Here is a 20,916-nt window from a genome sequence, read left to right as displayed (position 1 = left end):
CTGATAACTTTTTCTACTGCTAAGTATTGATCTGTATTTGTCATTGCATTCATCCTGAAGATTTTCTTCCACTGGCAAAATGAAACAAACTTATATTAATTCTTCACTGATCTGATGTAATTTAATGAAATCAAATATCTAGGATATCTATTAAAATTTGTCAAACTGTTTCAATTCTGTTTTTTTCAATCATATTATTCATGGAAAAATCAGGCAAAACAAAATTATATGTCTAGGAACTATATGCCATCATTAACATGCCAAAAACTTCTGATAAATATCTTCATCCCTTGCCACCCAACACAAGAACATCGAGGTAACTGAAAATATTCTCACAAATGACCTTAGAACCTTTCAAATACTTTCAAAAATGGAGACTAGCACCAAACCTCAATAAGGCCAAAGTTAGCTCTTTTCACCTAAAAAATAAACTGGCAAATAGGAAACATTAGGTCAGCTTTAACAACACAATGCTGCAGCACCAAGATTTCCCTAAATATCTGGTTGTTACCTTGGATAGAACACTATCTTTCAAAAGACATCTGGAAAATATCTCTTTAAAGATCAGAACCCGTGATAACATCATACAAAACTGTGTGGTTCTACGTGGGGGTTCTTCTGCTACTACACTGCGATGCTCCACACTGGGCCTAGTCTAGTCTGTAGCAGAATATTGTTCACCAGAATGAAGAAAAGAGCAAGAAGATATGCCATGAGAAAATATACCCAAGCAAATATCTAAGTTTGTGTGGGAAAAGAGGGGGAGGGGTACATACTCTTTCTTGTCTCACTTGTGATGACTTGGTAGTACAAATTACTCATAATTCTTTAATGTGATTACATTCAAAATACAGCTTTTCTTTCCCACAACAGTAATAGATCCACGAAACTTTGTCATTTATGTTACAATTTAGTCACAATCCTGCAGCTGTAGAACTAGGTGACACAGTTTTACTTTCAAATGCAGAAAACCAAGCGCAAACACATTTGGTAATAGTAACATGTATTGTCAAGGCATGAATATGAATTTAGATGATTTGTAGAGTTCATATAATTGCCATTCTAGACAGACTCAAGTTTCCCGGTAGAAGCACCCAATATTAACCTCTGTGTGTGTTTTCTAAATAAAATTGATATAGACATGTCTGATTTTGACTAGTTAGATATACTGAATAACTTCCGCTCATACATGTCAAATTTTCAAAATCGTTGCTTTTCTCTTCACATATAACCGATAATATAATTTGATATCTCAGATAATTCTGAGTTTACTTTCATGGATTCCTTCAAATGTCAAAAAGAAAACTTTTGGTGAAAAATTATTAATGCAAGAATAAATATATATCTTAGGATATGGAGGGTTTTTTTTTTTTTCTTTTTTCCTGTTCAAGTTAGATCAGGATTTGTTTTGTCCATTGTGTGCAATTATTAAAGAACAAAATCACTTAAAAAAAATGAATATCTTCATTCTCAAAAATAAACATTTATTCCAATATCAGAAAGATTCTTACTGAGTGGTTGCACTTTCTTTGATGTTGCTCCAGCATGAAAAATATCATCATCAACACCAAAACATTCATTTGCATCCTCAAAATCATTATCACTGCTTTCACTTGATGACAGATTTACAACATGCTGGAAAAAAAAACAGATGCAAAAATATATATGCAGATTAGAGAAATTATATACATTTACTAATATAAACATCATCGCTGCCATCACTGATGGCCAACCATGTATAATTCAAAACACCATGAAGAACATGAACTAAATGAAGGTTTACTCATTAGATTGAAATGAATAAATTTTAATAGTCAAAAATATATAAGCTAATAAGGCTCAATGTAATTTAATGATTTTTAATTTGAGAAACAGAAAAACTTTCTTTACACACAAAAACCATTTATATTTAACAATTTCATGACGCAATAATATATTATGCAATTATTTTATTTCCTCTCCATTCCCTAATAAATTCACTCTTGTCTACAAGTAATAGTAAACTTGTTTCATCATCAACAACCGTCCCTCCAAAAGAAACTGTCAGGTCAGGCAGATCAAAATTCTCCTTTTTTTTCTATCCTTCCATATTTGTTCTTCATGAACAATGTTCCAGCTCAAGTTTCTTTTTTTTCTAAATCTTCTTTTATCTGGTCTCCAGACCTATAATGTGATCTCGCTCTTGGCTTGTTTCCCATGAATTTTCTTTGCACACATTCTTGGTATTCTTTATAAATTCGGTCTCAATATATATCCTTACTATTTGGAGAATTTATATATAACACAAATGAAAGGTTGAAAGACCAATAGCACATCAAGTCCCAAATGTGGGTAAGATGATAAGAACAAAGAAATCTGTTGCTGTGTTCTTTTGAACAGTTAAAGGTTATAGCCTTTGGAAGGAGAAGATTTTCAAGATTTTTGCATTTTATGAGATGGAATGTCAGTTATGGTGAATGCACAAGTGTGCCTTTGTGGCAGAATTACCATAAGGAATAAAAAAAAAGTTAGGTTTGATGATTACAGATGGTGGTGCACATTACTTCAAGTTGCTGTTGAGAACAACAAAAAAAATGTGTGTGGATATTGAAATGAAAGAAGAGTTTGTTTTATTCTTATCGGTTGGATTTTTATCGTTTTATGTTTCCTTTTGGAATGTTTTTGGTGGGAGATATTTTGTGATCAGAAGTATAAATATATTTCAATAAATTGTACCTGTCCTTCACTGTATGTAGGGAGGAAAGTTAAACAGTAGGGTTTAACAGCTGGCCTGCAGAACCATTTTGAAACTGTAACCTGAATGGGGAACGTCTGGGGACCCAGACATATCTGGCATGTCACTGAAAGGGTCACCCACACTGCATTTGAGAAGGGAGAGAGTAAAGAATCCTGAACCACTGCTCTGAAGTGGCTTTAGGCCTCTAATAACAAAGGTGATGGTTGATGACCAGACAATGAACAACATTAACAGCTAGAACATCATTTAAACAGCTAAATCAAGACTGCTTGGCAGAGATAAGCATTTATTATCCAAATAAGCTGATGTTATTAATAAACTTGGTGGCTGTTGGCTGGCTAACCGACCAGACAGCATTTCTGCATTCAAATTACAGGTCATAGGTTAACCTGTAATAAGGTCTCCATATTACCCAAACAGTAACTATGATTGTACATTAATACACCAGTATTAATGAACAATCATAATGACAAGACAAAAGTTGTTCAAAGCACTACATACAATTATAAGGTGAAAAATGGGAAATTACATGAAGCAATATATATATATATATATATATATAGTCAGTGCATTTTTTCTGGCAATATATGCAACAGTAAGCAGTACGGTCACCTTTTTTCTAACAAGTTTTTAAAAATTTGTGATTTATTGACAGTAAAATGTATTATAAATATTCTGGTAGATGGTACTGTGTTCACGAATTGAATTTTCAGTTTTGATTACTCATAAGTTGGTACCCTGCTTTCCTGTTTCACAAGTTTGTACACAACCGGAAACAGGAAGTTGTGTTCACTTCCGATTGCTTTCAATATATCGCTGGCCTGGTTGGCTGAGTGGATAGTGTATCTGCTCTCCAGCCAAAAGGTTGCAGGTTCAAATCCCACCATGGGCATGGATGTTTACAGGGCTGCATTTACCATTAGGGTAAACACTGCCCTGCTGGGGGCCTCATTCTCTATGGAGGCCACATTTTAAAACCTTACTCCTCATAAAGAACAATAAAAAAATAGCATAGTTATAGTTGCAAAATAAAATACTTATTTTTAAATATTAAATTCATAATATAAAAACCAGAGGCTGCTGAAAAATTTGTAAGGCCTCCTGCTTCCATTTGAAATACATTGTTCTTTCCTTAGAATATAAAACTAACAGGAACTCCTGTATTCCATAAAATTCATGTATGTAAGCATACCATTTCTTTGCTATACATATATACACGTCCAGCAAACCTGGATAATATTCTGTCCATCTGTTGAAAGAAAGAACATAAGAAGTGCAGTTTGACTGTCACATCCATTAGAAGGGGCAATAATCCTTTATGCTGAAAGGAACACTTAGATTACCTGGCATGTGTAGTAGCTATGTTCAGTTGCCTACAGCAAGAAACGCAGTTGCTTGCCGTTTGCTCAGTAACCAGAATCTAAGTTATATCAGACTAAATACCTATGAGTTATATTCATTTCTTGCTGCTTGTTTTTATCATATAATTATAGTTTTTAATGCCAGCGCAAAAAAAAATAAATCCTTTCATACTTTCTTCACTTCATATTGTATCACTTTGGAAGATCAATGTCACTATCAACTTTTTTGCTAATTATTTTAATCGCCAATATATTTTAAAATTCTCCCAGAACTTATCGATACAAAATAAATAATGGAAAAAACTCATGTAGAAAGATTATTTAATAGTATAATTTTTGCCTGTGTGTCACAGGCATCTTCAGTACATTAAGCTCAAAATTAAACACTAACTTGACAATTCCAAAAAGCGCCACCTAAGTAGCTGGTGTAAGATAACTGAAAAGGTCAATAACTTTCAAAAAAAAAAAAAAAAAATTAATACCATAAAAAGTTAGGAAAGATTAGCTGATTTGTAAAGTACTATCTCCTATAAAGGGGATAGACGTAAGCCGTCGGATCTATTTAAGTTAGGAGAATGAAGTAGAGTTTCACATGTTTCTTTATAAAGGCGTTCCATGAGAAACTGACTTTTGTGAAGAACTCGTCTTTCTCCAATGACCTCTGTGTCTAGTGAAGATGGCATGTTCAGAAAGTCCAGACTTTTCAGGTTTAACGTATTCAATATAAGATTGGTGTTCTTCTAGCCGAATAGAGGCAGATCTTCCCGTTTGTCTGAAATAAGATAATCCACAAGAGCACAGAATCTGGTAGACACCTGGATGATTAAGATGTGGAAGCTTGTCCTTAGGAGAAGTGAGAAAGGTGAAGATTTTTCTAAACGGTCAAAAGGCAACAAAAATATTCAGTGGTTTTAAAACTTTTGCTATACGTTCACTGATGCCTTGTACATAAGGAATAGTAATGTGCGTTACACAGAGTTCATTGGAGAAAGACAAGAGTTCTTCACAAAAGTCAGTTTTTCATGGAACACCTTTATAAAGAAACATGTGAAACTCTACTTCATTCTCCTAACTTAAACAGATCCGACAGCTTACGTCTATCCCCTTTATGGGAGATAGTACTTTACAAATCAGCTAACCTTTCCTAACTTTTTATTGTATTAATTTTTTTTTTTTTTTTTTTTTTGGGAAAGTTATTGACCTTTTCAGTTATCTTACACCAGCTACTTAGGTGGCACATTTTTGGAATTGTCAGTTAGTGTTTAATTTTGAGCTTAATGTACTGAAGATGCCTGTGACACACAGGTGAAAATTATACTGTTATTTTTATTCTTCTTTATTTTTGTTCCCTCTATAGTATATTAACTATTTAGTCTACCGGCTGTGCCTTTGTTAATAATTATACTATATACTTATGAGGTGATTTATTATATAAATCTCTTTTACTAACAATTATTTTTATTTTGATTCCGAGTGTCCCTATATGTTATTGTATTGCACAAAAGTTCACTCCAATTGGTGCAATGACTTTAACTATCTCTTTCAGAATCCAACTAATCATTGACTCAAAACCACAAAATAAACACATTTAATAAAACTAAAACAATATATATACACTTCTAGCAATAATACATAACTATAACTACAGATTATATGGATCCAAGGCCTTATTTAAAAATATAAACTTACTCTTAAGACTAAACACTTTTTCTTTCACAATCACAAAAAAATGTTCACAGTCTTTTTCTCTTTCTGTTAAGGCTCTTTTCCAGAAGTTATACAGCTCTGTACTTCATTTTCAGGATCCTTTTCATAAATCAATGTAACACACATAAAAGTCTTCTTGACTAAATCTTGTTTCCTTTTAGTAGCAATACTCATCAGATCATGCATCCTTAATACCTATAAATCTTCTTAATCAATATATTTTCTAAACATTCACTTTCAAGCATCCTTAATACTTATAAAACTTCTTTATCAATATTTTCTCTAAGAAAAACATTCACTTTAGAATGTAAGCAACAAGTTCTTCTTTCATTCACAATACTAAATGACAGTCTTAACTTTTTCCACTTTAAAAAAACTTACAGTTTCAAGATTCCCTTTTATTCATTACTTATTCCTCCTTGAAACCTATTATTTCCACTATTCCTTTTTCGGAATACACTATAAAATTTCTTCCGACTGCCACACACAAAAAAATCAAGTTCCTTCCAACTTGAATATTTTCTGGCCAGTGTTCTAAAAAACTTCCGAACGCTCTCTTGTTTACAGCCGTTACTTGGATACGCAACGCTTTCCTTGTCAGCTGTCAATCACACATCAAATCCTCTCCGGGAGCATGCGCACTCCACAAAAGTCAGAAACTACGCACTGCAATAAAATGGCTGACTCGCTGTATCCATTAGTGCTAAGAGAAAGTCTTTCACAAAACACAAAATTCAACATTTTTTAAACCACAACAAACTTTCTTATAAGTAACACAAATATTCAGTTTAGTAAGTACATCAATATTTTTACTTCTTTACATGTTACTTCTAATATAACATTTTCATAACGAGCACATCACAAGTGCAGACACTGCGTGTATGAAAACAAAACTAACAAGCATAATTATACGTAAAAATATTCAGAATTTTTAATATCAGTTTCATTTTCTGTGAAAAAAAATTTTTTTTAATATTTAACCTATATCTAAACAAACTTTTAATGTTTATTTCTAGATATTAAAATATAATGTGATTCTTGCTGATCATTATGTATACCTTCTGAATCACTAGTTTCAGAATCATCTGACGCTAGAGATAATTCTGAATTTTCTTCTTCTAAATTAGTATACTTACAAATTTCATTTTTATACCTTTCAAATATTTCATTTAAACTACTTGAATTATGTTCCTAAATCTACAGAATCATCACTATCAGAATCAATTTCTACAGGTTTTTGAGATTCTACAAGTTTCTGGGATTCCTTATCCTTCCTAAATTTGAGGTATCTTTAACTTCCCTTTTCTTATTTAATCCTATATTTATCAACCTATGAAATTCCGCTATACTTTCATTAATGTTAGAGTCAATTTGATTATCATCATTCCTACATTGTACATCATCTGAAACATGTGTCTTGGGATTTCTAAATTTTCTTGCATTATGGTTCATTTTACCAAAATTTAATTTTTTCTTTCGCTGCATATTTGAATTATGAGTATTAAATCTATTCCCTTTCCTATCATTTAACCTTGAATAAGATTCACAATTAGTATTAGGAAAACTACATTCATCCTTCAATATTTTATTCATATTGTCACCTAAAGTAACTAAATTTTTATTTCCCAAAAAGTACCTTTTCAATCTATCAGAGTATACATTTAAAATTTTACTAGGATTATTGACATCTTGAATCCTAAAATTCACAGGAGAAAAATTGTCTAAAATTCTAAATGGACCTAAGGCTTTCCTTCCTAATTTCCCAACTCTTTTAATACTAGATTTATCATCTAACAATACTAAATCACCTGGTACAAAAGACTTATACTTTCTAAAACGATTTATATACTGTCTAGTTTTCTGAGCTTAATTTACTTATTTCACCTACTAGTCTATGAGTAGTGGAAAACTTATCTACTATTAATTCTAAATATTCATTTATATCACTGTATCCTGTATTAGGAATAACTGAAACAAGTTCATTAGGAAAAATTGGATCAAAACCATATAAAGCAAAAGATGGTTTTTCCTTGATAGCAGAATGAAAAGCAGATCTACATGCAAATAATGTTTGAGAAATATGTGTATCCCAATCATTCATTTTAGTGTTTGCCAAATTTGAAAGTATTTGCTTTATGTTTCTATTCAGTCTTTCACATATACCATTACACTGCGGATGATAAGGTGTTGTAAAAATCTTCTTAACATTAAGTAATTTACATAACTGTAATAATAGTTCAGATGTGAAATTTGCTCCTTGATCTGAAAGTAAGGTCTGAGGAGTTCCATATCTACAAACTATCATATTCAAAAACTTTCTTGCAATAGTTTTTGCAGATTGGTCTTTCATTGATACTGCTTCAGGAAATCTAGTTAGCATGTCTATGATTACTAAAATATACCTATTTCCTTTTTTAGTAATTGGTAGTGGACCTACTACATCAATAGCAACAGCTTGAAATGGTCTAGTTGGAATTGGAAATGGTTGTAAAGGAGCTTTTCCTCTAAAAGGGGGATCTTATTTGGCACTTATGGCATGATTTGACATAAGTGAGTATATCACTCTTCATACCTTTCCAGATGTAATGATCCTTTATTCTTTCCAAAGTTTTAGAAAACCCTTGGTGTCCTGCTAAGTCAGAATCATGGAAAGTATACATAATCCAAGGAATCATTTCAGTTGGTGCCAATATTTTCACCTTCAACTTTCCATCTTCCATTTGTCTAGATAAGAGTAACCCATCTTTATCTAAATAAAAGTTTTCCAGATTCAAAAATGTATCTAGCTGAGTTTCACCTTTCAATACTGCTTCATAAATAGTTTTTAGTATGAGATCATCCTTCTGAGCTTGGACAATCTTATCCTTTTCCCAAATTTGTGAACTAGGATCCTTATTCTTTAGAGTCTCAATATTAAATACTTGATCATCATCATTAGTATCTAGAAAAACTTCAGGAGACTGCTCTAATTTTCCACTGTCACCTGATTTCCTGTCCAAACAGCATTCTATTCCACACAATGATACTGTATTATCAACAAAATTACACACAAACCCATGACGTTTCAGAAAATCAATTCCAAATATTATTTGTACATTTGGATTTGAAGATTCTGGAAGAACAATTAATGGATGAGAAACTTTCAATGGAAAACAAGGAATTGAAATAAAGACATTGATTTGCTTATAAGCTGAAATTTCAGATTCAAATATTCCTTTTAATTTAATTGGATTGCTTAAAACTGAAATATCATTTGGAATTAGAGATTTAATTTTGTTAAATAAGCTATAAGAAACGAGTGAAATATGTGCACCTGTGTCAAGTAAGATTTCACAAGGTACATCTTCAATAAATCCTTGTAAAACTGTCAAAGGATTACTTTCATTAGCATAAGGAGCTAATGCTACATCAAACTTTCTTTTATGGTTAGAGCTGTCTTTGGCTTTACCCATGTTTAGTGAATAGTTTGACATTTCTGTCCTTGCCAGTATAATATTGGAATAATAACTAATTCCAATTAACTTTTCTTCTCCGATTTCTTATTTTGAAAACAAGATCTATCTCTAACATAACAATCTTTAGCAAAATGACACTGTTTATTGCATCTAAAACATTTTGGAATGTATCTTCTATGAGATGCTTTATTCCTGTTAATGCCATCAGATTTACAAGAAAAAGACTGATTATCTGTAAGATTTTTGGATATTGTTAAATCCGACATCATCTTAAACAGAAGTTCCTGTCCTTGTACTATGGGTCTCTGTTGTCTTTCTATTTCTTCACTCATAAATGTTTTCAGTTCCTCATATTTTTCCAAATCATGTAATTTTACCCTGGAATCAGATTTTGGAATATCTTTAGTAAAATTCACAGAAGTTTCCTTAGACTTTTTCCTTTTATTTGCATCTTTACTTTTTTGAAGCTTTTCTTCTCTCATTTTATCTGTACCCACAATGCTAGGAGAATGAGTTTGATTATACTGAAAAGAATTTACTTGCTTATTGCTTGAGGAATGAAAAATATCTATATAAATCTTTCTTCCTTTTCTTTAACAAGTTCAAAACATTGTTCAAGATTTCTAACTTTTTTCTTATATGCTGTTTCTTTTAAATTATCCTTAAGGCCAAGCCTAAATTGATTAAAGAGCAACCATTCTAAAGAGGATTTCTCTTCAGATGAAATATTAAATCCATGAGCAATGCTCCACAATCTATGATAATATTCAGAAACAGATTCCTTATTACCTTGGATACACTGTTGAATCTTACAAATGTTAGGCCCTAATTCTCTTACATTTGAAAATTCTGATATTAGCAAACTTTTAAAGGTTGCATAATTGTCAGTATCTCTTAGTAAAGGAGATGTGTTTAAGAATGTTTTGGCTTTTCCCAACAATTTATTACGAAGTATAATTAACAAGTGAAAATCTGACCAATTTCCTAAATCTTTAATTTTTTCTGCATACCTAAAAAATGTTGCTATGCTTTCACTACTATCATCTGAGAAAGAAGGTATTACTAAGGTTGGATTTATTAACCTAAAAAATACTTCATCATTAACTGAAGGAACTTTACTACAATTATTACTATTTTCTGTAGCCATTTTTTTTGTTTTTTTTTTTGAGTCAAGATTTGCCTTTTGGATTCTAAAATAGTTTGGTCATAACCAATCCTGTTGGCTGCGCCATTGTTATTTTTTATATATTATATTCCCTCTTTTTTTTATATATATATATATATATATATATATATATATATATATATATATATATATATATATATATATATATATATATATATATATATAGTATATTAACTATTTGCTCTACCGGCTGTGCCTTTGTTAATAATTATACTATATACTTATGAGGTGATTTATTATATAAATCTCTTTTACTAACAATTATTTTTATTTTGACTCCGAGTGTCCCTATATGTTATTGTATTGCACAAAAGTTCACTCCAATTAATGCAATGACTTTAACTCTCTCTCTTTCAGAATCCAACTAATCATTGACTCAAAACCAAGTACAAAATAAACACATTTAATAAAACTAAAACAATATATATACACTTCTAGCAATAATACATAACTATAACTACAGATTATATGGATCCAAGGCCTTATTTAAAAATATAAACTTACTCTTAAGACTAAACACTTTTTCTTTCACAATCACAAAAAACTTATTCTAGTCTTTTTCTCTTTCTGTTAAGGCTCTTTCCCAGAAGTTATACAGCTCTGTACTTCATTTTCAGGATCCTTTTCATCAATCAATGTAACACACATAAAAGTCTACTTGACTAAATCTTGTTTCCCTTTAGTAGCAATACTCATCAGATCAGGCATCCTTACTACCTATAAATCTTCTTAATCAATATATTTTCTAAACATTCACTTTCAGGCATCCTTAATACTTATAGAACTTCCTTATCAATATTTTCTCTAAGTAAAACATTCACTTTAGAATGTAAGCAACAAGTTCTTCTTTCATTCACAATACTAAATGACAGTCTTAACTTTTTCCACTTTAAAAAAACTTACAGTTTCAAGATTTCCTTTTATTCATTACTTATTCCTCCTTGAAACCTATTAATTCCACTATTTCTTTTTCGGAATACACTAAAATTTCTTCCGATTGCCACACACAAAAAAATCAAGTTCCTTCGAACTTGAATATTTACCGGCCAGTCTTCTAAAAACTTCCGAACACTCTCTTGTTTACCACCGTTTCTTGGATACGCAACGCTTTCCTTGTCAGCTGTCAATCACACATCAAATCCTCTCCGGGAGCATGTGCACTCCAGAAAAGTCAGAAACTACGCACTGCAATAAAATGGCTGACTCGCTGTATCCATTAGCGCTAAGAGAAAGTCTTTCACAAAACACAAAATTCAACATTTTTAAACCACAACAAACTTTCTTATAAGTAACACAAATATTCAGTTTAGTAAGTATATCAATTTTTTTTACTTCTTTACATGTTACTTCTAATATAACATTTTCATAACGAGCACATCACAAGTGCAGACACTGCGTGTATGAAAACAAAACTAACAAGCATAATTAATACGTAAAAATATTCAGAATTTTTAATATGATTATTTTTACAATACTATTAAATAATCTTTCTACATGAGTTTTTCCGTTATTTATTTTGTATCGAAATGTCTACTCAGGGTATACCTCTTTTAAAACTTCTCCCAGAACTTGATTGAAGATAATTATTTTTGTCAAACAATTATTTTATAAATTCATGAAAATCCAAGTCTAAAAATGAATACAGCCTCCATCTGCTCCAAATTAAGTTTTCTTTTTTATTCATAATCTTAGTTCGAAGGTTAGTTCACAGATTGTGCGAAGGTTCGCACTTTTAAATTTTGCTTTATAGAGAATCATACGTAAATCTTGAATCATATCATGTAACGCATAATTTTTATAACGTAATCTGTAGGTTTTTGCATTTCAACTCTCTCTTAGATGCCCCCTAATCACTCACTATAAATCGAAATAAACCGCAGTTATGAAGTCAACTATTATGTACATATTATCAGCGATATTATGTGGCAGTTTTGAATAGCGATATTTTCCCTACAGTTTATCTTTCGAAATATGTGTAGGTGCATGTGTCAAAATGAAATTTTATTTCCAAAATTTTCATAACAGAATTAATTCGTCTTTAATGGCTAATTTAATGTCATTTGCAATAAACTAAGTTTGGAAATTAAAGAAAGAGCAAAGAGCTATTTAGACAGATATGTTTGGCAATTTTTTGAAGAAAGATGTAGATCAAGACAAGCACAAGACTAATATTAACAAAATTTTACAAACTTTTCGGACTGATATTGACTGAGAAAAATTGATTGATAAAGTTAAGCAATTTTTAATAATGATTAAGGAAGAAAATTCTTCAATTAAAAATATGTACAAATTTATAAACGTGGGTTAAGGTCTACTTTTCCGAATATAGAAACAATTTTAAAAATATTTTTGACGATGCCTATTTCAAATGCAAGTGCTGAATGCTCATTTTTAGTGTTGAAACGGATAAAAAATTATTTAAGAAGTAACTTGCACAAAAATTAAACAAGTGACCTATCATTATTATGCACTGAATCACATGTAAAGAACTCGATTATGATGACATTATAGATATATTTGCTAAAACCAAAGCCAGAAAAAAACTTTTAGTTATTAATTTTTTTTATTTAAATTTGAACAAATTTATTTTTATACCTTTTTAAAACACAAATATATGTATACCAATGTTGTATTGTATTATTAAAATTAGTTATTATGGAAATGTTGACTTTTCTTTTCAATAAACTAAAAAAATGCTTATTTTTGAGGCCTCATAATGATCTTGTGCCTAGGGCCTCCAAAAGTATAAATGCGGCCCTGGATGTTTGTGATTGTCTGTTTCCAATCACAGACATCCAGGTGGTGGCCGGAAGTAGATGCCGTTGGTGTAGTTGCGGTCAGTTGGTGATTGAATGGTGGAGACAGAGTTGTAGAGCAGGTACCACCCCTCAATGAGTCCTTGGATTCCGTGGAGGTGTCAAATAATAATATCAGTTTATCAGTTCTATATTCACTCTGCAACAGACAGGTGTTCACGTGAGTTTTGAATTAATCTAAATTAAATCAGTGCAATCATTGTTCAAAATTAGTACAATAAGTAGTTACTTTATAACAAAACATTGTTACTTATTGATGAATCGACAACTGTGAGTAACAGAACAATATTGATTGTTATTGTTCGTCGATGAGTAAAAAAAAGAAAGGCTGAAGAAGCAGAAATTGTTGAGTCTACTTGTGATCCTGTAAAACAGAAAACTAGCATTGTTTTGTGATCCTCTTCACCAAGTGTATTGAAAATACACTTCGTGAAGAGGATCACAAAACCAAGACCGAAGATCCACGTGGTCAAAAGGAAGCAGATTCTGATAATGATTGACCCGAATGTTGGACACTTTTGCAGAAAAATGACTTCTGCGAGAGAAACGAGTGGCTGTATGTCAAGAATAAAATGTTGAGCTGTAAAGCGTGTCATGATGTCAGAAGTCTTGCCATCGATAAACACATGGGAATGAAATTTTCAGCGGAGTGGGCAAATGGTAAAATCAATCGTTTTGGAGAATCTAGCAAATATCAGCTAATGTCATTAACAAAAAAGATTTACGATCATAAGGAGAGTGCAGCATACAAAGTATGCCAAAAAATAAAATCTGAAGCAAAAAACAGAACATTATAGAAAGTTTTCCTAAATACTTTGTCTCATAATAAAGACGTAACAGGAAAAGTGTCTTGAATTGCTTACAAAGTTGCGAGGAGAAATCAATCATTTAATAACTTTGAAAAAACTTGATGACCTAGATATGGGATATATTCTTCATTCTGCAAATGCTTGCATTAACTACCTTACCGGCCATTATGGATCAAATATGCATTCTCATACGCTTCGTATCTATCATATATTTCAATGTAATATCAATGGTATTAAAATTTTAATATGCACTTCGCATTCATGATAACCTTGATGCTTATAGATGTCTTGGCTAGTAGTGTGGTTAACATCATGAGCCATATCTCAAATGAAATGAGAAAAACATTAATATACAATATAGTGAACTTCAAGAACAAAATATTGTTACTTATTGATGAATCGACAACTGTGAGTAACACAACAACATTGATTGTTATTGTTCGTGTAGTTCTTCCTGAACTTTCAGCTGTGTGGGTCTTTTCCTAGATTTGATCGAATCAGATGTAACTGCTAGAGGAATTCTGAACTCTATAATTAGTCATCTTGAGTATTTAGGATTATCTCAAGATTACTTAAAATAGTATTTATTTTTTGTAACTTGTGATGGTGCAGCCATGTTGTTTTGTTGAGTAATGGTTTAAGGAGGCTAATGCAAGAGAAGTTTCCTAGTGTTATTTTCTGGCATTGTGCTAGCCATTGTTTTGAATTGTGAACAATGTGAATTGCTTTAAGAGTTTCATGAACAAACTTTATGTGACTTATCATACTTCACCTAAGAATGCTAGGGAACTACAGGAATTTGCAGCAATTCTAGAACTTCAACTTCTTAAAATTGGCAGAATTTTAAGCACTCGCTGGGTTGCATCTAGCTTTCACACTGTTTCTGCAGTGTGGCAAGACTTTGAAGCCCTTGTCCATCACTCTCTGGAAGCAAAAGAAGATGGCAGAAGCAAAACAGATGGCTTTCTTTATGAGAGCCTTTTAAAAAAAAAATAAAGTCACGCGAGTTTGTTCTTGATTTGGGCCTTATGTGTGATGCTTTCCAAGAACTTAGTGAACTAAGTCGAGATTTACAAGAGAGAAATATTGACTTGTACAAAGCAGACAGGAAGATAAAGAATACTGATCAACTTTTTGAAGAAAGAATTGAAAATCCTGGTCCGTACTACAGTATTTCTCTTCAAAGTCAGAAGAACATGAAGTTCTAAGGGATTGAGCTCCACAAAAATGAAAGACATAGTCCTGCAAAAGTTCATCTGCTGTTGAAAAGCAGAGAAAGGAGAGATGATAGTAGCATCTGCTTGAAGGAGATGATGTTGATTTGCCTGAATGTGCTAAGATCTTAGATTCCAAGAAATTATTGGCTAGAAAATCCTGAGAAGCATCTGACATTTGATGAAGCTGAAATTAAAAAGTTAGCATGCAAATTTCGCTTAAATGAAAGAGAAGCAGTTCGCGGTTTCCATGAATATCTTCAAGAAAATAAAGTCCCGGATACTACTTCCTCTAAAGCGCACTTTGGACACAATTGCAATATCTTCCAGTAAATGTGAAAGGGGTTTTCTCTCAGATGAATCTTATAGTAACTTCATCTAGGTCATCTCTGCTTGTACGGACAACTTCTACACTGACATTCATCAGGATAGTAGCACCTCCTCTCACTCAGTTCAACCCTAGCAAATGTGGACTCAGGGCTGCTCTGAAGTCATCATTCTGCAGTTGATACTAAAAGCAAGAAGTGATCTAGAGACTATGAGGGTATATCGGAGGATATGTTAAAAGTGTGGAAGTTGCTGTAATAACATCTTCATGGTGAGTATCTGCACCTTTTTTTCTAGAAAACAAACACTGTATATAGTCTATATTTGAATTGCATGTCATCGGTTATTGAAGGAGGTGTAGAAAGATGGTTTGATGGTAAACAGGTATGAGACAAAGGGTGCACATTATTGCCACTACAACTCATTATCTAAACAGATCACATTATGAAATGGCATTAAACCTGATATCAAAATTAGAGATATTCAACTCAGTTCCATTCATTATGCAGATGATGTTACAGTATTAAATAAATCCTAGCACAGGTCTGCAAGACTTCTGAATTTTATTGCATAACTGCTGTAATAATTAGGTATGATCAGCAATAAAAATACAATGAAAATAGGCAGGAACATTTTAAACAGCTGCATCCTGAAGAGACAACCAACTGAAAAAAATATATTTCAGCTATTTCAGTAATTTTTAAAAAAGATGGCAAACTAAAAATGAAACAGACAACAGCATGAGTAAATAAACAGCTTGACTATCATATCACATCTGGTGTGATAGCAAGCGAATAAATTTATGTGGAATAAGTGAGAAATTTTTCAAAACACTAAAACAACTATATATAAGACAGTGCTCAAACTAATTTAATTATGAATCTGGGGGTTATGTTAGATACACTTCTTCATAGACTGAAGAGCATAGACAGAGCTGTAAGAAAGATTAATTCTTGTTAGCAATGGTTTTAGAAGTAAATGAATAAATGAACTTCAAAAGGATAAATACTGACTTCACATGAACCAATTTTTGACCATAAATATAATTATAAATAAAATTTTATAATTCACTGAATATAGAGACGATGAAACCTACCAGTTTTGCCACTAATATCTGTGGCTTCTTCTGGGTTAAAAATAAATGCAATAAAGGCAAACATGAACTATAACAATACTAGAATTCAGCAATGTGTGCAGATAGTTGGCTGAAAAGCTGAAGTACAAAGTATGGAGAAATCTGATAAGTGATTTTCAAATATCACTCAGGATTAACCCTTGTTTCCTATTAAGTGTGTCTCATGAAACATTTCTTTTTTTATATTGCGAGCAGTAAAGTTTTCTTCTACGTAGGGCATGGAGCTCTTATTCCACTTAATGTTGTGATATGATGGAAAAATAAAACACCAAGCCCGAGTTATCTTCTCTGTTGTTGTTGACATCTCCAATGTGTTCTGCCTGTCTTATTTCAAAACTTCTGTATGTCTGGCCCACATAAGCTTTCTGGTATTGCAATGGGCAGTCCCCTGTCTCTCCTCCATGTGCCAATCTATTTTATGGAAAATTTTGAACTATGTTTTCTAGCATCAACAAACCATAAACACTGAATTTGGTGGAGATATGTAGATGGCATTATCATTGTCTAGAAATAAAATGCTGTGAATTTACATGATTTCCTTTCATCTATCAACTCATTCCAAAAAAATAAAATAAATAAATAGAAACTTTCAAACTAGAAAATAAAGGGAAACTACCCTTCTAGATGTTTTAATTTAATAAAAAATAAAATAAAATAAAAAAATAAATAAAAAGCTGAAAAGGCTTTTCACTTGGTGTATATCACAGAGCCTATACATAAGTCATTACCTACCACTCATCTTCACTGCATCGTGTGTCACAAAAAACAAAGTATTATACATATTCTCAAATAAAGAGTATTCTCATTTTCTCTATCACAGGGGTTTCCAAACTTTTTGCCATCACACCTCCCTGTAATGTAATCTTAATGTACACACCTCCCCTAGAAATCAAAGTATAAAATTATCTCAAAGGAACAATGAAAACAATACAGTGAACTTTATTTTTAATGACCATATAAAAAATAAAAATGTTCAAATGAAAAAAAAAATAATAATAATTATATAATTCTCCATAACTGCTTTAACAAGATGGACGTTGCTGCTTTCAACCAGTTAGGACAGAAGATTGAGGAACAGCCTCTGAAAGTGCTAGGCAAATATCATGTCTGGCATCCAATAGATGTCTAAACTTTGTGTCTTCACATTGACTAATGTTGAAAATCCATATTCATATAGATGGGATTAGCAAATGGGTATCCAGCCATTTGGGAACACCAGAATATATCAAGATTTTGATTAACCAAATTTTGCCTAGGTCAAGATTTGCTCTGTAGATCAATGAGATCATCCTCCTTAGCAGCTTCATCCATCAAATCCAAATCGATCTGTAGGTGTGCAACTTCAACTATCTGGCATAAGCAAAAGCCATATTTATGCCTCTTCCACCACCACTATCATGTTACTCACTTGAAACTAGTATTTTGGGAAAGTGAATTTATTGTAACAATGTACAACTAAAAGATTCTTCACACCTCCCAAGGGAGGTACACTTCACAGTTTGGGAATCGCTGAAAAAACAATGAAGAATCACGAGGATGGTCTGAAAAGTTCTGATGACAACACTATCGGCAAGAATTTTTTTTTTTTCTAATTGGTATATCTGTCATAAGTATCCATGTGAAATTGCAAGTCATTCTATCAAGTAGTTTGTTTTATACAGCTGGCTGAAGCAAAAGTGTTGTCTGTAATCCCATGAAATGGATAAAATTGAGTATCGTGTGGTTATAAAATTCTTTGTAAAAGAAGGTTTAACATCAAAAGAGATTCATTCGAAGGTCATAAAAGTTTATGGGCACACTTCTCCTTCATTTTCAACAATTAAGAAATGGGCTTCTGAGTTTAAACATGGCCATACCAGCCTTCAAGATGATCCACATGAAGGACGTCCAAAAAGTGGAACACCACCAGAAATCATTGATCAAGTGCACGATATGGTATTCGATGACCAGCAAGTCAAAGGGCATGAAATTGCTGAGATTATAGGCATTTTAAAAGAACATGTAGGATATATTTTTCATGAAGAATTGCAAATGAAAAAGCTTTGTGCAAGATGGGTGCCGCGGTTGTTCAGTGCCAAAGAAGACAAAGTTGGTTCCATCAGCAGGAAAGGTCATGGCATCAGTGTTTTGGGATGTTAAAGGCATTTTGTTTATTAATTATCTTGAAAAGGACAAAACAATAACCAAGGAATATTATTCCGATCTTTTAACTAGACCAGATGAAAAAATTCGTGAGAAAAGACCTGGTTTGCAAAGAAAAAAATCATCTTTCATCAGGACAATGCATGTGCCTACAAAGATGTTTTGGCAATGGGAAAATTAAGGGATCTGCACTACGAATTCTTGGAACATCAGCCCTATTCCCCAGATTTGGCTCCCTCTGACTTCTATCTCTTCCCAAAACTAAAACTCCTCCTCGCTGGTCAGAGTTTTTCTTTGAATCAAGATGTGATTGCAACTGTAGAGAGGTATTTTGCAGATCTTACTGAGAACCACTACAGGGATGGGATAATGGGGCTGGAGCATCACTGGAATAAATGTCTTAGGGGAGATTATGTTGTAAAATAAAAACAATTTTGAAATTATGAATCCGTTTTTTCACTGTTAGGCTGAGAACTTTTCATACAAAATTGGAATATCTCTTGATGAGATTTCCAAGTGAAATCTCATTAAGATCTTGAAAAAGGACAAAATTACTTCCTTATCTTTACATGTCAATGCTAGTTTCAGCATTACAATTATCCTCCAAGTTGTATTTGCCATCTGCCTATCTACTAAACCTCCAAGATCCCTAGCCTGATTAGTTGCTTCTGGAATAATCTTCTTCATCTCTTCCAAGATTAGGCATTTGCCTTTTCCAGCTTCACTGATCTTTCCATCTTGCAGCTGGTCTTCCTCTCTCTCTCTCTCTCTCTCTTTCCCTTTGGTCTATAATCTTGCATAAGTAAAAAATTTCTACAATTCAGATGCTTCAACTGGAAAATTCTACCACAATCCCACTAATATAATATGACACTGGATATCTCATTGCACCAAGTTGTGCATAACTTTACGTTTACTAACATTGAATTGACAACCATATTCACATGATCACAGTTCCAGCCTGTTCAAATCATTTTTCAAGATCTGCATATCAGCTGCATTCCTGATTACCTTGTCTATCTTTGCATCATCAGAAAATAGCTATATGTCACTTGTCAAATACTTTCCAATGTAATTAATCTATAGATTGAATAACAATGAACCAAGGACTAACCCTATTGTACACCAGTGGGTTATCGTAAATCTTGCAGACTCACATCCATCATATACCACTTTTTGATATGTCAGTCAACCTTCCTCTTATCCATGGCAGCATTTTATAATCATCCATTATTCTCTCTCTATGCTGTATTCTTTTGAAATCTTTAGCAAAATCCAAAACTATCAGGGTGTATCCATTCCCCCTTTCTAGTTTAATGGTAACATCATTACAGAATGTGAGCAAATTGCTCAAACATGACCTTCCCTTAATAAACCCATGCTGTTTATTGCAAAGTATAGATTCTCTGTTAGCCCATTTCTGCCATTTCTGTATGTGAAACCTAACAAAATCTTCACTATCTATTCCAAAGATACTGACAGGTCGATAGCTGATACATTAGTCTTTGCACCATCCTTGTGCAATGGGATTACCTTACATTCTTTCCACTCCTGTGGAATGGTGAAAGGATTGTGACTCCTCCATGTGCAAGTCCATCTCACATTTTATGTCCTGACAGATTTGTGCTGACATTTCATACTGCAGGATTATCACTGGGCTTCATGTATGTCCCATGCAGGCAAAGGTACACTTGGTTTATACTTATGCAAGAGTCTTGACAATCGATGTTTTGTCAGAGTCTATGGAAATTCCATTTAGGAAAATGTTATTTTTTGGTGGAGCAATCCAACTTCTGATGTTGTGAGGTCCTGATTTGAAGCTTCCAATTTTTTTTCTTTTTGTGGAATTGTAAATGGTCAGTGTCCATTTCTTCCTCTTCAGGGAAAACATCTAACAAGTCATTAAATCAACTACATCTAGGATACTAAGTATATTTATGGTTTTATTTTCTTGTAGGAAAAAAGAGGTGTCCATCCAGTCTGTTAGGTAATCTGGAGAAATGTTCTTGATTCTCTGTGGTGCACTA

At 32.5% G+C, this 20,916-nt stretch overlaps 1 protein-coding gene across 1 annotated transcript in view; it reads right to left on the bottom strand.

The window, feature by feature from the left end:
• The window catches only part of casp (Fas associated factor casp), a 439,916-nt gene that overhangs the window by 201,076 nt on the left and 217,924 nt on the right, over positions 1–20,916 (bottom strand). The window contains exon 9 of the mRNA XM_090414528.1: positions 1,512–1,635. Within this exon, the coding sequence (XP_090270654.1) occupies positions 1,512–1,635 (124 nt within the window). The remainder of the gene's footprint in view (positions 1–1,511; positions 1,636–20,916) is intronic.

Source organism: Typopeltis vanoorti, chromosome 25 (genome assembly GCF_054136105.1).
Source record: "Typopeltis vanoorti isolate ZY-2024b chromosome 25, IOZ_Tvanoo_1.0, whole genome shotgun sequence".
NCBI classification, from domain to species: domain Eukaryota; kingdom Metazoa; phylum Arthropoda; class Arachnida; order Uropygi; family Thelyphonidae; genus Typopeltis; species Typopeltis vanoorti.
The sequence above is the reverse complement of the archived record's forward strand: the minus strand, read 5'-3'. Positions and strand labels throughout refer to the sequence as shown.